The sequence below is a fragment of the Priapulus caudatus genome, unplaced genomic scaffold (genome assembly GCF_000485595.1).
Source record: "Priapulus caudatus unplaced genomic scaffold, Priapulus_caudatus-5.0.1 Scaffold1891, whole genome shotgun sequence".
Lineage (NCBI taxonomy): Eukaryota > Metazoa > Priapulida > Priapulimorpha > Priapulimorphida > Priapulidae > Priapulus > Priapulus caudatus.
The window spans coordinates 31979-49087 of NW_014578952.1; the positions used below are offsets into that span (position 1 = coordinate 31979).

A 17109-nucleotide genomic window follows, 5' to 3' on the forward strand; every position below is an offset into this window, starting at 1 on the left:
CAATCCGACAACACTGTTTACGTAAACCAGTAACCACACTTATTGTCAATCATTACAGATCATTCAATCATACCAAAAGTTTATTACCAAACTTATGAATATATGAATAAATACAATGGCTGAAACTACAAATGACATACATGAAATTAACCCTTACTCGTTTTTATGTTCAGTTGAATTAATCCAAAACAGTTTTGATTTAACCTTGGAGAGATACATTGAATCTCACCATCGTACACTAAGATTAGAATTGCATAATACAGTTGAGGAATATCTTCACAATACTAGATTCCTTAGTGCACAGCATTATTCTGTGAATTGTCGCGGGAAATACGCAGGAAATTTTATAGCTGAGAGCATAATAAAAATATAGTAGAAATTTCTCATCACACTATAAAAATCGGTTATTAATATTATTCTAAGTTCATTGTTCACACTATCTTTCACCCTTGGTGTGTGTCTGCTACAAATACATAAAAGCTTACCAGCAAACAAAAATCGAGGCCACATCTCTCACGGTATGATTATATCAGAAGTAGATAATAGTAGTTCCCTATTATCAACTCCTGATTATATTAATCAAGATGAATATTTTACTTCGTGAACCATCTATAATAAAAAAAAATATGCACACTACTTCTCAAAAAAATAGATAATGTAACATATAATGAACATCAAACCGTTTTCTATGACATACTAATTCGGACTCTTAGTCAAGTGAAACAATCAACTGACATGAGCATACCAGTGCTCAAACAGACTCAGAGTTAGCTGACGCCAATATGCATGAAAAGGGTGACAAGCATATATACATAGAACGCATACTTAGCACAAAAGCTTTCCCATACACAATGAACATGCAACAAAGCAAAAATCTATATAGTCCTACGCTCACTCACCTCTGTACATCACATACGACGTGCTTCGAACAATAATGCTGTGATCTCTGCTAAACAATATTACACAACCTGCGAGCCATTAATGCACGTCAGATGACCGTGAAAAGTAAGCCAGCAAAATACCTAAAATTTGTTTTTTAACCTCCCTGACTTCTGAGCTCCATACTCACAATTTGGCTGCATTTTATCCATGCTATATCCTGATACGCAAAGAAGCCCTTTCCACATTGTGCCGTTACACAATTGCTTAATGTAGGAGATGCTGGAAACCAGGCAAATGTCACCTCACGTTCTCTTATTGCGGGAAATGGCAACGAAAAGATGAAAGCAAGGCATCATTTTCAGACATACACTAACTATGGAATATCGCTGCGTGTGCCTCCTCACAACACACACAAACAGTTTTACACACAGTTCTGTAAACGTATCTCACACCTCGCAGCCGAGAATACTATCAAAACTACTTCCACGAGTGACACCTCATTGAGTGTACTCATACTATACAGTACATTTCCTTACCAAGTGGGACGATCACTATTTCAGCCCTATGTCTATCATATATAACCTTCACATCTGCACTACAGTGTCTTCCTCGTATTTCCCTCGCTAGAACGATCAACTGTCAGTAGAACCAACTGCAACCCTCATCCGTCCACTTCATCCACCAGCTACTGACGCTAACACCCCGACGTATCAGTTGTACATGTTGGAGTAAGCTTCAAGTCCTATCCTGATGTACGTCTCCTTTTCTCCCAGCTACTGATGCTATCAGTCGTACATGCTGGAGTATGCTTCCTGTCCTATCCTGATGTACGTCTCCTTTTCTCCCAGCTACTGATGCTATCAGTCATACATGCTGGAGTATGCTTCCTGTCCTATCCTGATGTACGTCTCCTTCTCGGCGGCGGTCATCCTGGCGACTAGTTCCTCGGTCACCTCGTCTAGCGGAATCCTCATGTTACCGATGCTCACCATGACGGCTTCCTCGTCCTCGTCACTGTCGAAGTCTGCCACTGCATCTGTGAAGTACGTGACGATGGTAGTTCAGTTACACGGAATCGCGAATATGTACGCGTACATGTAGTTTACTCTATGTTAGCGGTCCCATCTAAAGAATGGGCGATCTGCCTATCAAAGTCAATTTTGGCATTTCCCTTGAGTGAGCGCTAGACACTTGTTGGTTTAACTGTATGTAGAGAATGAGGGTAAGCCTGGCGAGTGTAACTCATAGCGTAACTTCAGCACTGGCCTAGCCAGCGAGGGGAACCAATGAGGATCCATCGGAACGGCTGGTCGTGGAACACGTTACGCTTACCTGCCGATGTCTGTGGCTTGCTATCCTCTTCCTCGCTCGTGTCGCTCTCGTTGCCGCTTCCCGGGAAATCCGCCGCCGCGCTCTTCTTCTCGTGCGCGAGTAGCGCTCGCATGATATCATCGTTTTCGTCCACTGCGGCAGCAGGAGCGCCCTCTAGCACCGCCGACGGACCGGCGAATGACTCCGGCGCGGGGAACTGGAAAGCGAAATCCGGATACATATTGTACGTGCACCCGATAAACGTGCATCATATCGCAGCTGTCATAACAAACTGCTCTCGATTTTAAAAAGATAACTATTGACTCGACACGAATGCACTTTGAGACTTCTTTTTTCATTGTGATTTTTTTACTTTTACTATTTACGGTGACGTAATCACTTTAAATAATCTGTTGATTGACAAAAACAATAACGTAATAACTCGTAACGATCGCGCTTTGCTACTCGCCTGCATCGAGGATTCACTCTCGATCGTCGACACGCCCTGTACAGTGCTAGCAGCCATCCAGATAGGCTGCTCCTTCTTCTCTACATCCCTAGCCTTCTTCTGTTCATCGCCAACATTCACGGTGACACCTTGCTCGTACATCTAAGTGCACAGGGAAAAAAATATAATTTATTTTTCGGGAGCTACTTTTCAAGCTCGCATGCATGAAAATAGCACTCTAAAATTTGGTTTGCATTAAACTCTATGCAAATTTCCGGGGGCTCTTTTTGGCATTTCCGGGGCTTTTTTTGGCATTTCAGGGGGCTAAATCGCCCCGAGCCCCCGTGTATTTTTTTCACTGTAAGTGCAGGATAAATCACACGGAGAGTATAGAATACAGATAATTATCACGTGTTAGAGAAATCAGTCCTAAATGATTATCTATTCTGCTTCTGTGAATATGTTCATATGTAGGGACAGTGATTTTCCGTTTCAAAAAATTGCCTTTTCCGTTTGGGAAAATCATGAATTCCGTTCTAAAGTAAAGAAAAAATGGAAATTCCGTTTTGCCATAGAGATTGTACACACCAAAAATGCAAAATTCCGTTTACATAATATATTTGCATGAAAAAAAAAGGATTTGGTACAACCTTTGAAACCGGAACCGGCACCGAAACACAGGGCTACCAAAAGTCGTAATTGTAAGTTATTTCGCTCTGAAACTTGTCTGAATGTATACCAATGCTATTGTCGACTGTTTTTTGTGATTTTATTGAAATTTCCATGTTGTAATATGTTCAAATTACGTTCTCCCGTTTGAAAACATCTTTTCCGTTTCCAATAGCCGTTTCCGTGTTTTCCGTCCGTTTTCCGCGATCGCGGAAAATCACTGTCCCTACATATGTATATCATATACGGTTTATGAATAATTATTTATAAATATACATTGCTCCGATAACACTGAAAGATTTGAGCATTGATGCTGCCTCAAAATAATCAATGCAAGAACAACCAACATGTATGTATTAATTAAATATATGAATATATGAGATGTAATCTTGGTGAGTAACCTGGAAGCCGGTATGCTGCTGGCCGCTCCATACATGTTGGTTTGGGTCTCGCGTTTGACCCATTCCTGCATGTCCCCTGAAAAATAAGTTTACATATATTACTCGAGGATTTCACTAGAAGCCGACAGACGGTAAATTCAGCGACAGTGTGGCTTGTATGCTATGTATTTAATATAAGCCCATAGACCCCCCCGACCAAGCCCGTAGCTGCTTTTAACATGAGGTACTGTGGACCTCATCTTACCTCTCCTGATGATTTTACTCCTAGTAGTTTCAAGATGATCAAATTGAGTAAAACAACACCCGATTACTTATATCCGACACAAACAACATAACTACCCAAAAACCGCAAAATCCTCAACTTTATAATTTAACGTTAGTGATATGATAACGCCTAAACGCATCTCTAATTTCTTGCCAACACAAAATTTCATAACCCAGCATCCCCAGCAACAGTTGCATCGATTACTTTCCAACAAAAAACACTCTCGCTGCATACGATCTCTCACGTGGCAGCAACCCACAGTGTAGTTTTCTACACACGACAAACACTACACACATAACATTGGAACCGTGCGCGCGAAAAATAAACTTCATCGATACGGCTTTCACGATCGACGGCGGCAGACACACCCCGCCGGGATAAGATTAAATACTATTATATAAGAATATATAACAAGCAAATATAGGGAAGACCGTTAGATGCAGTTCACTTTAAAATAAAAAATGTTTAGTTTTTAAAATAAAATAATAAAAAAATTGTTTGAATTTTTCCCAAGACGGAAATGCGTCTAGCAGACGGACAGTTAGCACCCATGGAGACGGTTTTCCCGACCGACGCCAGCAGACGCCCCGCGCCCGCACCTGTTAGGCATGTTGGCGCGGATGCTCTCTATGTTCGTCGGCTCCGGTTCGAGGATGCTCTGGTCCAACCGCATGTCCTCCGTGTCTCGCATGAGGTCGAATATCGGCTGCATCTGCTCGTTGAATCGCGCGAGAAGCGTCCGTGCGTCCTTCTTCGGCAGCGAGCCGTGGTCCTCCTCCACCTGCGTGTTGCAGTAACTGCAGCGGAACTCTCCCGTCGTGAAGTCGAAGAGCCGGTCGACCTCGAGGTCGGTGTACGACTTTGCGCAGTTTCCGCACTTGAACGACGCGCGACTCGTCGAGTCTCGCTCCTCAACCTCGATGCGCCGCCGCATGTGGTCGAGCCGGTACTTGACGACGTTCACGAACACCTTGTAGTTGATGAAGTAGTAGTTGTGCTTCGACGCCTTGCCGTCCGCGGTCGTCTCGACGCGAAGACGCACCTTGATGAGTTTGTCGGCTTTCAGCTGGCCGATGATCGCGCGGAGGTGCTTGCGTTCGAAGCGGAGAAGCTCGGCAAGGTCGTCTTCCTTCACGCATGGGTGGCTGACTAGGAGGTCGATGACGATGGCGTGTTCGACGCCGTAGAATCCGCGTACGACGAGGCGAGCGAGACGCTTCAGGCTGCTGGGAACCTCAGTAAGGATCCCACCGTGAACGTGCTGCAGAAGCGACGCCATGACGCCTACTCCACCAGATCCTCAGAGCGGCGCGTTGTCGCGGAGCGAGGGAACCTGGAAATCGATTATACGTGTGATTGATCGATTGACGGGTTCGACGCAGAGTTCGTGAAGAAATCTAAGCTGTAAAAAACGTGTTAACAGAAACACCAATCACTTGTGGGTGGAACCCACACATAATTTTGAAATGAAATATAAATCGTGAATGAAATATATAGGAACCAAACCATGCAGTTTCTATTTCCCAGTCTTCTTTTTCTTCTGCTCAGATTTCTGCTGTGCCTGCCACCATCTTCTGTTTTCCTTGTCAATTATCTGTAAGCTCTCAGTTGCCATCAACAAGTGACATTCCTCTAGGGTTAATCCGGTAGACGCTGTTCCTTCCTGAAACTTAACTTGGTATTTGTCTTTGTGTTTGTTGAGTGCAAGAGTCATTAACGCGTCGTAATATTTGTCGCACTCTACGGCGTTGGCGATTTTCGTCGTTTCACCTTCACGAAATGTTTCTGCGACTTTGTTGCGAATATGCTGTCCAAGGTCACGGCTAAACTTGCTATTGTCAACTGGCCACATTTCTAGCAGCCGCACAAATTTTCTGTACTGGGAAAATGCCATCTCGCATTTTTTGGCTATGCTTGCACGCTAGTAGTAGGAACAGATGTGCACGTAGTGACGTACAAATCACAAGTAGTTGAAGTACAAATGACACAGTGAACGCGATATCACTGCGTGGATCGCAAATAAGCAATTTAGTGATGCTGTTCGTTGCCATGCATGGCCTCGAAATGACACAAAGTCTTATATTTCTGTAATAGTTCGTTCTTCAGAACAACCTGTTTTCTGAGAACATCAATCTGCTGCTGTTGTTCTGCCTTACTCAGTTCGATTCCCGGCAACTTCGCAATTTGATGTCTACACAGCTCAAATAGCCGGCTCAGCTCTGCCAGCTTCTGCGCAACATCATGAGAGTCCTTTTCAATACTCCTTATAATTTCATATATTAACGAAAGGAAATTGACATCAACGCACTCGCCCATAGTGCATTTTGCAATTAACGTTCATTCCAGATAGACACGAAAAACGCTGAAGAGCGCTGCCATATTGGACCGGGTGCCGCGATTTTAAAACACAAGGCGCACCCGACGGCGAGTCTTCGTTTTTATACATTTTTTATTTATAAAGTGCAAGCGTCATATTCAAGGTTTGAATTTACATATTAGTATTTGTGTTGACATTCATATTCATAGGTATAAATGACTTCAACTGAGATTATTGACATCTAGAATTCGTAATCGTTTTCTGACGGTGAGGAGCTCGCAAGCTGATGTTGATTTATCATTAATGCATATTAATATGCCTATTAATGCATTTTAATTAATTTAAATTTAAATTTAATTTTTAAATTTAAATTTAAATTTAATTTTAATTAATTTTAATTAATGCATATTAATTAATGCGCCACCATATATAGCTAGGCCTAAATGAAAAATATATAAGCTAAACAGATAAATAGCAATCACCTTGATTAGTATTCGCATCTGTATCCGTATTCGAATTTACTATATACTAAATAAAATAAAGCTAACAAATGTACCGCTGTATATGACCACTTTCAAACAAAGAAAGAGAGGTAGGCCCCTACCACTTACAAACGTAGTTTGGAAAGTCCTAGCAGACGTCATCTTGCAGAGACTACATCACCTGCAGAGAAGATATACCCACAATCTCAGCCAGGGTACCACAGGGGCAGAAGTACTGTGGATGGAATCTTCACCATTCGACAAGTAATGGAGAAAACGAGAGAACAGCGCAGAAGTTTGTATATAGCTTTTGTGGACTTCACTAAAGCGTTTGACACGGTGACACCGTCAATCGTGAGCTATTCTTTATCATCCTGAGTAAGCTGGGCTGCCCTGCAAAGTTCATAAGAATCATCAAGAAGCTATATACGAGCGTGCATGCAAGACTCATTGTAGATGGTGAACTCACACAGGCCTTTGAGTACAACAGTGGTGTCAAGCAGGGTTGTAAGCTAGCACCAACACTTTATGGCATCTATGCAGCTGTTTTACTTTGTCTTGCTTATAAGAAAATCAAGCACACCTGCAGTGTAAAGGTCAGATTTCGCTATGATGGTGATATATTTGATCTTCGAAGACTGAAGTCAAAGACCAAAGTTCTTACCGAGTACATCAGGGAGCCTCAATATGCAGACGATATAACCATATTCAGTGACACTTCGGCGGGACTACAGTTGTTACTCACAGCTTACAACGACCTTGCTAAGAAGATGGGACTACGTATTAACACTGCAAAGACAGAGACCATGTGCATTGGTACTGAAGCTGAGTTCTTCATAGCTGACACCAAGTTGGCGAACGTCACCCGCTTCAAATACCATGGCAGCTATGTAACAAATGGTCAAAGACTGGTGCGGCGTAGGCTGTGATTGGAAGACACAAAGTGTCAATCCTCGGCGCGCCTCGGCATCATGGCCGCATCACGTCTAGCGCATACTACAGCAAACGAATACACGCAGGTTGAGGAGACCGTGTAAAGGGCATGAAGTGACTAGGTGACAATTGCTAGTCACGGCAGGTAACAATATGCGCCAGATAAGGTACGCAAATACGGCCGGTGACGGGACGACGGCGAGGATGTCAAAAGGCGGATCAATCTATAACCGAAAAATCCAAGGCCCCCCCCCTCAAGGCTGACGTAGCCGAGCCGGTGTACGTGTGACGAAAACTTCGCGATGTTACGCTGCCCGCTATACGGATTCGCGCGCCCGCCCTCCTTCGGCGCGCGAATCCGTATAGCGGGCAGCGCGAGATGCTACATACAACACCCCGCGGTCGCGTGCGCCTAGCTCCCGCGGAAGTGCGCGGCTTAACCACTCTCGGCGGTCGGGGAACAACGCATCTTTTGCGCAACGCAACCCTGTATCCGGTCTCTCTGGATGATTTACAATACAGGATTAACAGGGTTACGCCGTCGGCTAAACAAATATTTGCTATATACTCAGAATTACTGCAGTTTATCTGTAAATGCGCCCGAAAAACAGTGTGTCAGTGAGTCCGTCAAACTGTTTCGCAACCATTAGGCCTAACCCACTTTACGTTGAAATTAAGTGGAACTCTTTACGTGTTCCTGACTGTACCATTGTATTAATTTTTCGTAGACGGGACGCATGGCGTTCTGTTGCTCCGATGCCGATGCGTCGGTCCCATAGAACTAGAAATATAACTTCTATTTCTAGTTCTATGGTCGGTCCGTGCACACTCACGTGGACAAGTGAATGTAGACGTAAATGAGTATATACAATTACTGTCACGTCCACAGAAATGTTTATAGAGAGTATAATTATTATGGTATTTCTATCGTCACGTATCTCACGTCCTGTCCCGTCCTTTTCCCCGCGCGCGTCTCTCGCGGGCCAGATCGCGGATGCCTGCTCGCGCTACGCGCGGGGTTATATATATTTCGCCCTCGAGATGGCGCTATGCTGTCGTATTTAAATCTTTAGTGTACGCGCGAATATAGCAACCGGCAGTTAGATGCGATATGATATGACTACTAGGCACTTTAATTTAATTTAATTTTTTTTTTTTTAGGGTTAGGGTTAGGGTTTAGGTTAGGTTTAGGGTTTAGGTTAGGTTAGGGTTAGGGTTTTTTTTTTTAAGTGCCTAGTAGTCATATCCTAAGTGCCTAGTAGTCATATCCTAAGTGCCTAGTAGTCATATCATATCGCATCTAACTGCCGGGTGCCGAATATACGCGCGTGTGCATATAATTATGTGTGCTTACGTGCACATGTCACTGTACATAGTGTCACTGATGATTGATCTCTATAATTATACTAACGTTGGTCTGTGTACCTACGCTCCACTGCTCACTAGCTAGTGGCGAAATTTGTGAGATTTATATCCAAGTTCCATGTTAGGTTATATGATTCGAATGCCACTGCACCTGGTCTGCGAAATGTCAAAAGTGCATGATTATATTCGAGAATCCCCACCGTAACCCTATAAATATCATTCGCCTAAATATATTATTTCTATGATCTCGATTCTTCGGTGCTCAGCTACTGGTCGGATGTAAAAAGCACGCGTAACCAGGGAAAGACACGTTGATCTTCTGGAGAGCTAGTGCTTCCCCCTATAAACAATAGCTACGGCCATCACGCGCCGAGTCGCGATTGGCTGAGTCGCTGCAGTCGCTGGACAGCAAAAAAACCGGTACCAAGTTGTTTTCGCGTGTCAATCAATATAATCGGAGTTACGGGAACGAGAACGGTAAGCGTGTACATTACTACTAAAGAGTGTATTTTTTACTCGAGAAATATCGTGGAAATGCAAGTTTGCGCGATCACTAGCTGCCCGATGGTTTACATGATGGGCACAGTTGTTTCGCTGTTGTTTTATACCGCTGTCATCGTTTCGTTTAGCGTTTGCTGGTGTCGTGATGGCACTGATACTGATACTGATAGTGATTGTGATACTCGGTGACGGGTTGTCACCGATTGTGTGTGTGTGTACATTGATTGCATAGACCACCTTCTATGCGTACAACGCTGACTGTGCGATCCTAACCGTTACACGATGATATGCTATATTTACTTATGCATAGCAAATATGGTATATTTGCACATGATTATTTTCGGAGCCTAGAGTAGCAAGAATTGAAGCGTATTAGCCGTATACACAATCGATCTACATTGTAAGTTTTGGAGAGTAGGCCTAGTTGTGATTTCAACTGCCAGTGCCAGTTGCGTTGCCAACTCTCTTATTCATGTTGTTTGTGCACGCAGCACAGGGCGGGCGTGCGGTATACTTGTGTGTTGCAGATGAGCATTTGACCGGCATTTACAGGTGATTATAGGCGAAATAGAGTAGAGAAACATTTGGACTTTGGTACATTTCGTGTTTATTTACCATTAATTTTTGTTATTGAGACGTTCCAAGTGCCTGTGCGTGTGCCAGTGCCAGTTGCGCTGGAACCACCTTTTCTTGGTTGCGTACGTGACAGTGATCATGTCATCATCTATAACTATATAGCCCCCCGCTCCGCCGCAGGCCGCCTGCGGCTGAGCGGAGGGCTATAATTCTAGACTAGAGCTAGATCCGTTCATTCGTAACACCCTCATTTTCTCAACACTTTCGCAACAGTAATAGGGCCGTAGCCTGCGGTACGTGGTCACAGCTAGCTGCCCCCTAGATTTTGGAGCAAAATAAAAAAAATAAATTGTTCTACTAAAAGAGAATTGTCGTAGTCAGAATGAAGGCTGTACATGTGCTCAAAAGTACCTCAAATACCATCTTCCGCAATCTACATTTTCAAAATTTTCTGTGGGAGAACCCCCAGACCCCACCTGTTTCTCACCCCCTCCTTGAAATCCTAGATCCACCACTGCCCCCCCCCCTAGGATTTTGCTCAGCCTACGGTCCTGCCATAATGATCTATACTGCATGAGCTCTTATATGTATGTGACGTTCTGTAGATGTATTATGGGCCAAGCTGGCAGTGACTGATGGAGTGTGAGTATAATCTATAGAGTATAAAGTAGCCTCTGACATGACTCATAAAAAGTGTAAAAAAATTGGCACGTAGCACACACATCCTGTCTTGGCTATCTGCTTAAATTGGGTTTACAATGCCGACTTTATGTTGTAAAATTGGCGAGTTGGACCAATTTTGTAATTCGGCAACAAAGAGTTGGTGAAAATAGAACATGTTCTAATCACCCAACTAGTTGCTATTGATCAGTTGCTCGCACGACTTTTGCGTTTACACTGCCGATTGTTGGTTGTATACAAAGTTTGCGAAATTGGTCCAATTCGCCAATTTGACAACATAAGTCGGTACCAGGTAGTGTAAACACAGTTTAGGTGGATGAGTGAATCTTCCAGTGAGTACTCATGAGCTGATATGCTGAATCATGGTGTTGTGTAATGTTTTATACATGCACCTAGTGTTGGAGATCGGTCCAAATTTCATGATTGATCATCGGTTTTACAAAACAACCGATGATCAATTAATCATCGATCATTTTAGATTGCGGCGGCGACGCGGTGACGCCGCGTCGTCGTCGACACAACCGGTGCATTGAGAAGGAATATTGACATTGTATGTGTAGCTAGTATTTAATGGTAAGTAAATTAAGGATACTGTTAGGGTTCCGGACGGGTAACTAAGGGGCATTGCAACATAACTGCTCATCAAATTCAATCAAACTCATATCCATTACATAAGAGAGATGTCTCTCTATGCTATCGATGCTATTATTAAAAATTCATTGCTAATTAAATGACGGCAAAAATTGTGAATTTATACAAAAATGCTTTTTTTGTTATATCTCAGAAACAGCAGATTTGGGACCTAAACTTTTAACCATAAGTTGTTCTTAATATGAACAAAAAAATGGTCCCTGGAATTTTTTTTAAATGCTTTAATTTAGGAAATAAGTTGAAAAGATGTAGGAAAATTTAGGATTAGGCTTGATTTTCAGGAAACAAAGTCGCTTAGTTCCTTGAAAATTTACACCGCACCGTGTTTACTAATATATATATATTAAGCAATTATATATGTTAAATATGTTGACACATATATATGAATGTTGAATGCCAATGCAAGTGTTTTTGCCAATGCATGGTTTGCACAGTCCTTGAAAAGTCCTTGAATTTGAGGGGAGTCCTTGAAAAGTACTTGAATTTAGTAAATGTTGATTTTGTGCTTGAAAAGTCTGAATTTCATGAAAATGTCCTTGATTTTTTAGAAAGAATCCTTGCCTGTAATAAAAAGAAATTTGTACCATCAATAATGTGCAAACTTCAATAAAATTTGCAATAAAATTTGCGTTAATTGAGCTTAAAAAGCTATAGACACGATAGACAGTTAAATGATGATCACAAATTACATTAAGTCAGTAAAATCAGTGGGTAAATCAAGGTATGTTGTAGATGTGACAATGACAGTGTTTAGAAGGGTTTATTAATGTGATCAAGAGTAGATAATCTACTCTTGATGTGATCCAGGTAAGTTTTAGAGGTGACAGTGATTAAGAATGGGGTTATTAAATTAATCCAGATATGTTTTGTTCTGTGTATGAATTCCGATAAAATGTCCTTGAATTTCTGATAAAATGTCCTTGAAAAGTCCTTGAAAAAAATTTCAGTCCTGTATGAACCATGCAAATTGCAATATCATGTTTCACGCTTGCTTTCTAGATTCCAAATGTGTAAAATGTTGCTAAATTATGGCATGATATCCTTCAGGTAAAACAGCATTGTAGGCTATTTGCTCATTAATGCTATAAATAAAAATGTAGGTACTCGCTAACACGGCTGAACCCACCGGCTCGGAGGGCCGGTGTTTTGCCAATGTTTCTGGCCCTCCAAATAATTTGCCGGCATATATGCCGGTGGGCCAGTGCTAATTTCGCGCCCTGGCCCCTGGGCATATCAGTAATTTGGTGTCATAGATTGATTACTCCCAGTAGGAGATGGGTGGGTTCTTCGGATGGGAATAGAGGCAGTCAGGCATATCATGGGTAATCCTCACAAAGCGTTCGGAATTTTAGACAAAGTCGGCCAACATTAAAAACCCATAAATCTGGTTTTAGTGTGCACAAATGACATTTACGCTATCTTATCACCCTTCAAGGACCAATCGTATCCTGAACGTCACACTCGCCTCGCCGACTTGGGAAACATCCCGACAATCTTCGTCACGTGCGAATGCGATGTGTAGACATTTCTCAGCTGTCGGTTACTGAATTTTTCATGCTGACCAACTTAAATATTTAACACGGTCCCCCTTACCCTTCCGACATGAGCGATCGTATCGCGCGTAAGTGCTTCCTATTAGCAGGTCCCAGAGTGCCAGCGATCACATTATTCATCAGGAGAGAATACAGCTTGCATATTAAACAGCTCCTTGCCATTCATACTCTGCTCCCGCCCGAGTCGTGGCGCGTAACGACGCGCACTTCTAGTATATATAATCCACGCTCTACCGTCGCCGTCGGGTGTCTCTGCGGCGTGTTGAGAAACACCGACGCTCTCCGCGTGATCTCCAGACTCGCTGTGATGGATTTAATCGCCTTTTTTACGTTGAACTGGATCTCTAGACGATCAGGGGCCAGCTGATCGGCCTCCTTCTCAGGAGCTCATAGCTCCCGGGCGAGACAATGGAGGGTTGACACGCCCCGCATTGTCATTGCTGATCGTATCACAGTTTCCCGCCGAACATCGCGGCGTGAAGTAGGCAGTTACATTAGCGAATACACGGGTATGATTTTACGAAATAAAGACCACCGGCGATAAGAGCGATAATAGCGGAACACCGAGTGATAGCCGCCGCTGATTGTATTGTCGTATCTTGGCGTCCTCGTAAACTAACAAGTCAAAAGTCAAAACAGAGTAGATTGGCGATATATCTAAGGTCTCATGACGTTGTTTACTTTGCTTCGTTACCGGGGTCGGTGAGTGTACTCTATGAGCGTCGGTAAAGCCGTACCACGAGGTCGTGGGTACGTGGTTACAGCACTGTCAGCGTTTAGGTAATTAATCATTGTAAATTTGTAACGTATTGTTAATGTTGTTGTTGTTGTTGTTGTTGTTGTTGTTGTTGTTGTTGTTGTGATGTGAGCTGCGGGAATGACCGGAGTAGTAGTGTAGTACGGTGTTTTAGCTAACAGAAAGAGAGAGGGAGAATTCGGCACATTACCCATGCAATTCTTCAGGGACGGCCGGCGATGGGCACAGAAGACATTAGAAGATAGTAGTAAGTCCGCTGCTAAGCCCTCCATCCTCCTTTATGACCTAGGGGGTGTTTGCCCCCTCCTCCATTCTGCGACCCTTTGCAGCTGTCATGTCGTATTGACGAGTGGGAGGCTGGATAATGTGATGAGCTTCATCTTAGAACAGCTTCATATAGTGGTCATCTTAGAACAGCTTCATATAGTGGTGATCTTAGAACAGCTTCATATAGCGGTCATCTTAGAACAGCTTCACATAGTGGTCATCTTAGAACAGCTTCATATAGTGGTCATCTTAGAACAGCCTCATATAGCGGTCATCTTAGAACAGCTTCATATAGCGGTCATCTTAGAACAGCCTTATATTGTGGTCATCTTAGAACAGCTTCATATAGCGGTGATCTTAGAACAGTTTCATATAGCGGTGATCTTAGAACAGCTTCATACAGCGGTGATCTTAGAACAGCTTCACATAGCGGTCATCTTAGAACAGCCTTATATAGCGGTCATCTTAGAACAGCTTCATATAGCGGTCATCTTAGAACAGCCTTATATAGCGGTCATCTTAGAACAGCTTCATATAGCGGTCATCTTAGAACAGCTTCATATAGTGGTCATCTTAGAACAGCTTCATAGAGTTGCTGCAGCGGTCATTGTCGCTCGCTAGTTCCGCATTTGTAATGGTGTTCCGCTCTAAGAGTAGGCACTAATGTCGTCTGCTTAATTAACATGCTCACATCTATCAAGACCGCCTGGCACCCCCAATTATATATATGCGTTTCATTCGGCTCTCTCTTCGTAATCACTACAGACTACAGTGCGTGTTCTATATTAGGCCACCCTTAAAAAATTGTTTGTTTCCCTATTACCTACTCGCCTCTCAGCGTACCGAGTAGGTAGGTAGGTGAAAAATATTTTTTATTTTGTTTTGACAAGATGTGTGTATGTATATTGTATATTCTGTTTTGTGTATATGTTTTGCGGAACGAATTTGATTTTTTTTTGGCGAAAACGGAATTATTTTTGTTTTGTTTTAATCGGCCAATAAAATGTGTCGAGTAGCGGCGTTTTGGCGAGTCGGTCGGTAAAGGGGAAACAAGCAATATTTTATCTAAGGGTAACACTTACGGTAATACGCTGTGCGCTCATCCTTATAAAACGTACGTGTTTGTTAGTAGGTCGTGTGACTGTGTTCAGTTATGTAATAGACAATTGAAGGATAACTTTTATGTAAAATAAACGATTTATTTAGTACTTGTGTTGTGCTGTAACACAGAATTTGTATGCGTGGCTATTTAAGAGATGGGAAAACATTATATAGGGATGGGGGTTGGATTAGCGTAGCGTAATTGCTGTTGTTAGTATTGAATAGAAGTGGTGCATGTGGTGTCTGGGCATAGTTTGTATAGAAATCTACTAGTTGAGTGGCGGTCTGTGTTTGGTTTAAAAGTAGATCATTAGTCTATGGTCTTGAGAAGTATTTCTCATTAAGACATTAACTGGTTTGCTTCCAGCATTACCAGTAGTAGCTAGCAGATGTTGTTTATTAGATAGAATGGGTGCGAACAACTGGGTATAATAATGGATCTTTGTATGATGGTTGCTTGGGGGGTTGCTGTGGCTGGAGATCTTGAAGGGTTTGGTTGTGTGCCCATGTGGAGTTTGGATTGTAAATAAATAATAAATATTTGGCTGAAACACACTTCCGGTTCACTATTTTGGTTTTCTAAAGTTATCATGGCTGTGTACTGAGCAGGTTGCCCCGCCAAGGTGCAGTAAGTTTGTGTTTGCACGCAGTAGAGCGACAGTGTTCCTTATATCATAATGTTTAGAGGAGATGTATTGTAATATTTTATATTTAACCGTTAGTTACAGGCTAGTGCACACAGTACTATAGCGCACATAGTACTATAGCGCACATAGTACTATAGCGCACATAGTACTATAGTGCACACAGTACTATAGCGCACACAGTACTATAGCGCACATAGTACTATAGTGCACATAGTACTATAGTGCACACAGGCTAGTGCGTGTGTCAGAGCGAAGGGCTATAGTTCTAGAGCTAGTGCGTAGGTTGTCATCATTGCTAATCGTATATTGCTATATTGCTATATCATGCAGTATTGCTATCAATGCTAATCTGCAGGCTTGTAGAGCGTATAGAAATAGCTGTCATGCGTGATTGCCTAAATACGTCATGTTTGATTAGATAAGTGTTGTAGGTGATAACTGGACAGGTGTGCAAATACAACCAGGTTGTACCTGTGTATCCGAAAGTTCAGGGAATGTGTGAAACCCACACGAAATTTTTTTCCCCACAGTTTTATTTTTTCCACATTCCACGTTCAAAAACATTAAAAAAGTGGGGAATTTTTGCACCGAGCTCGGGACACCGTCACAAGACGAAAACACAATAGGTGATATGCTATATAATGGGAGTTCTCCCATATATACTCTTGCTTTATATATCCCCCCTCCCTCTTCTATCACACCAGGAGTAGATAATAGGGAATTCCCTATTATCTACTCCTGATCACACCCAAGGTGAGCTACAGTGTCATTGACACTTACATTTATATTTAGTGGCGGTACGTTGGTAAAAATTATAACATGAGAAATTACATATTACAGTATTACTTCCCATTGTTCCCAATGAAAATGGCTGTATTCGGTTCTAGTACTTGTATGTGAATTATATGCAATTTAGAAGTTTTAATAATAATAATAAAAGTAAATTAGCTTGCAAGCTGCTCGCCCTCAGTGCTTACTCAACCGCGTATAGCTTTGACATGGCTCACGTGCAGAGAAGGCGAGAGAAGTGGAGAGGTGGGATGGGGAGGCGGGAGAGGTGGGATGGGGAGGCGGGAGAGGTGGGATGGGGAGGCGGGAGAGGTGGGACGGGGAGACGGGGAGGCGGGACGGGGAGCGAAATTTTTTTTCCCAAACGGTATAACATAGCGAAGAATTTAGCGCCTTCTGATTGGCTGCTTCGATTTGCTTTGCCTTTGACAAGAGAACAAACGCCATAGAAATCGCAACACTAACGGTTATGGCATGTTGTTTGTGTCATAATTCGATTTTTGTTTTATGGTT

The 17109-nt window shown here is 42.7% G+C and overlaps 3 protein-coding genes across 3 annotated transcripts; all 3 read right to left on the reverse strand.

Moving 5' to 3' along the window:
* Window positions 1-52: 52 nt before the first annotated feature.
* Window positions 53-5573, reverse strand: LOC106817842 (general transcription factor IIE subunit 1-like). Its single transcript, XM_014822546.1, has 7 exons — window positions 5483-5573; window positions 4576-5309; window positions 3712-3787; window positions 2663-2803; window positions 2215-2410; window positions 1785-1918; window positions 53-1709 (listed from the first exon to the last, which is right to left on the reverse strand). The coding sequence occupies exons 2-7, from the start codon at window positions 5253-5255 to the stop codon at window positions 1668-1670; spliced, it is 1269 nt and encodes a 422-aa protein (XP_014678032.1). The 5' UTR covers window positions 5256-5309; window positions 5483-5573; the 3' UTR covers window positions 53-1667.
* On the reverse strand, window positions 5493-5870 carry LOC106817841 (ubiquinol-cytochrome-c reductase complex assembly factor 2-like). The gene has a single exon (XM_014822545.1). The coding sequence runs from the start codon at window positions 5868-5870 to the stop codon at window positions 5493-5495; it is 378 nt and encodes a 125-aa protein (XP_014678031.1).
* LOC106817843 (mediator of RNA polymerase II transcription subunit 9-like) lies at window positions 5680-6381 on the reverse strand. Its single transcript, XM_014822547.1, has one exon. The coding sequence runs from the start codon at window positions 6290-6292 to the stop codon at window positions 6005-6007; it is 288 nt and encodes a 95-aa protein (XP_014678033.1). The 5' UTR covers window positions 6293-6381; the 3' UTR covers window positions 5680-6004.
* Between the last annotated feature and the right edge of the window lie 10728 nt (window positions 6382-17109).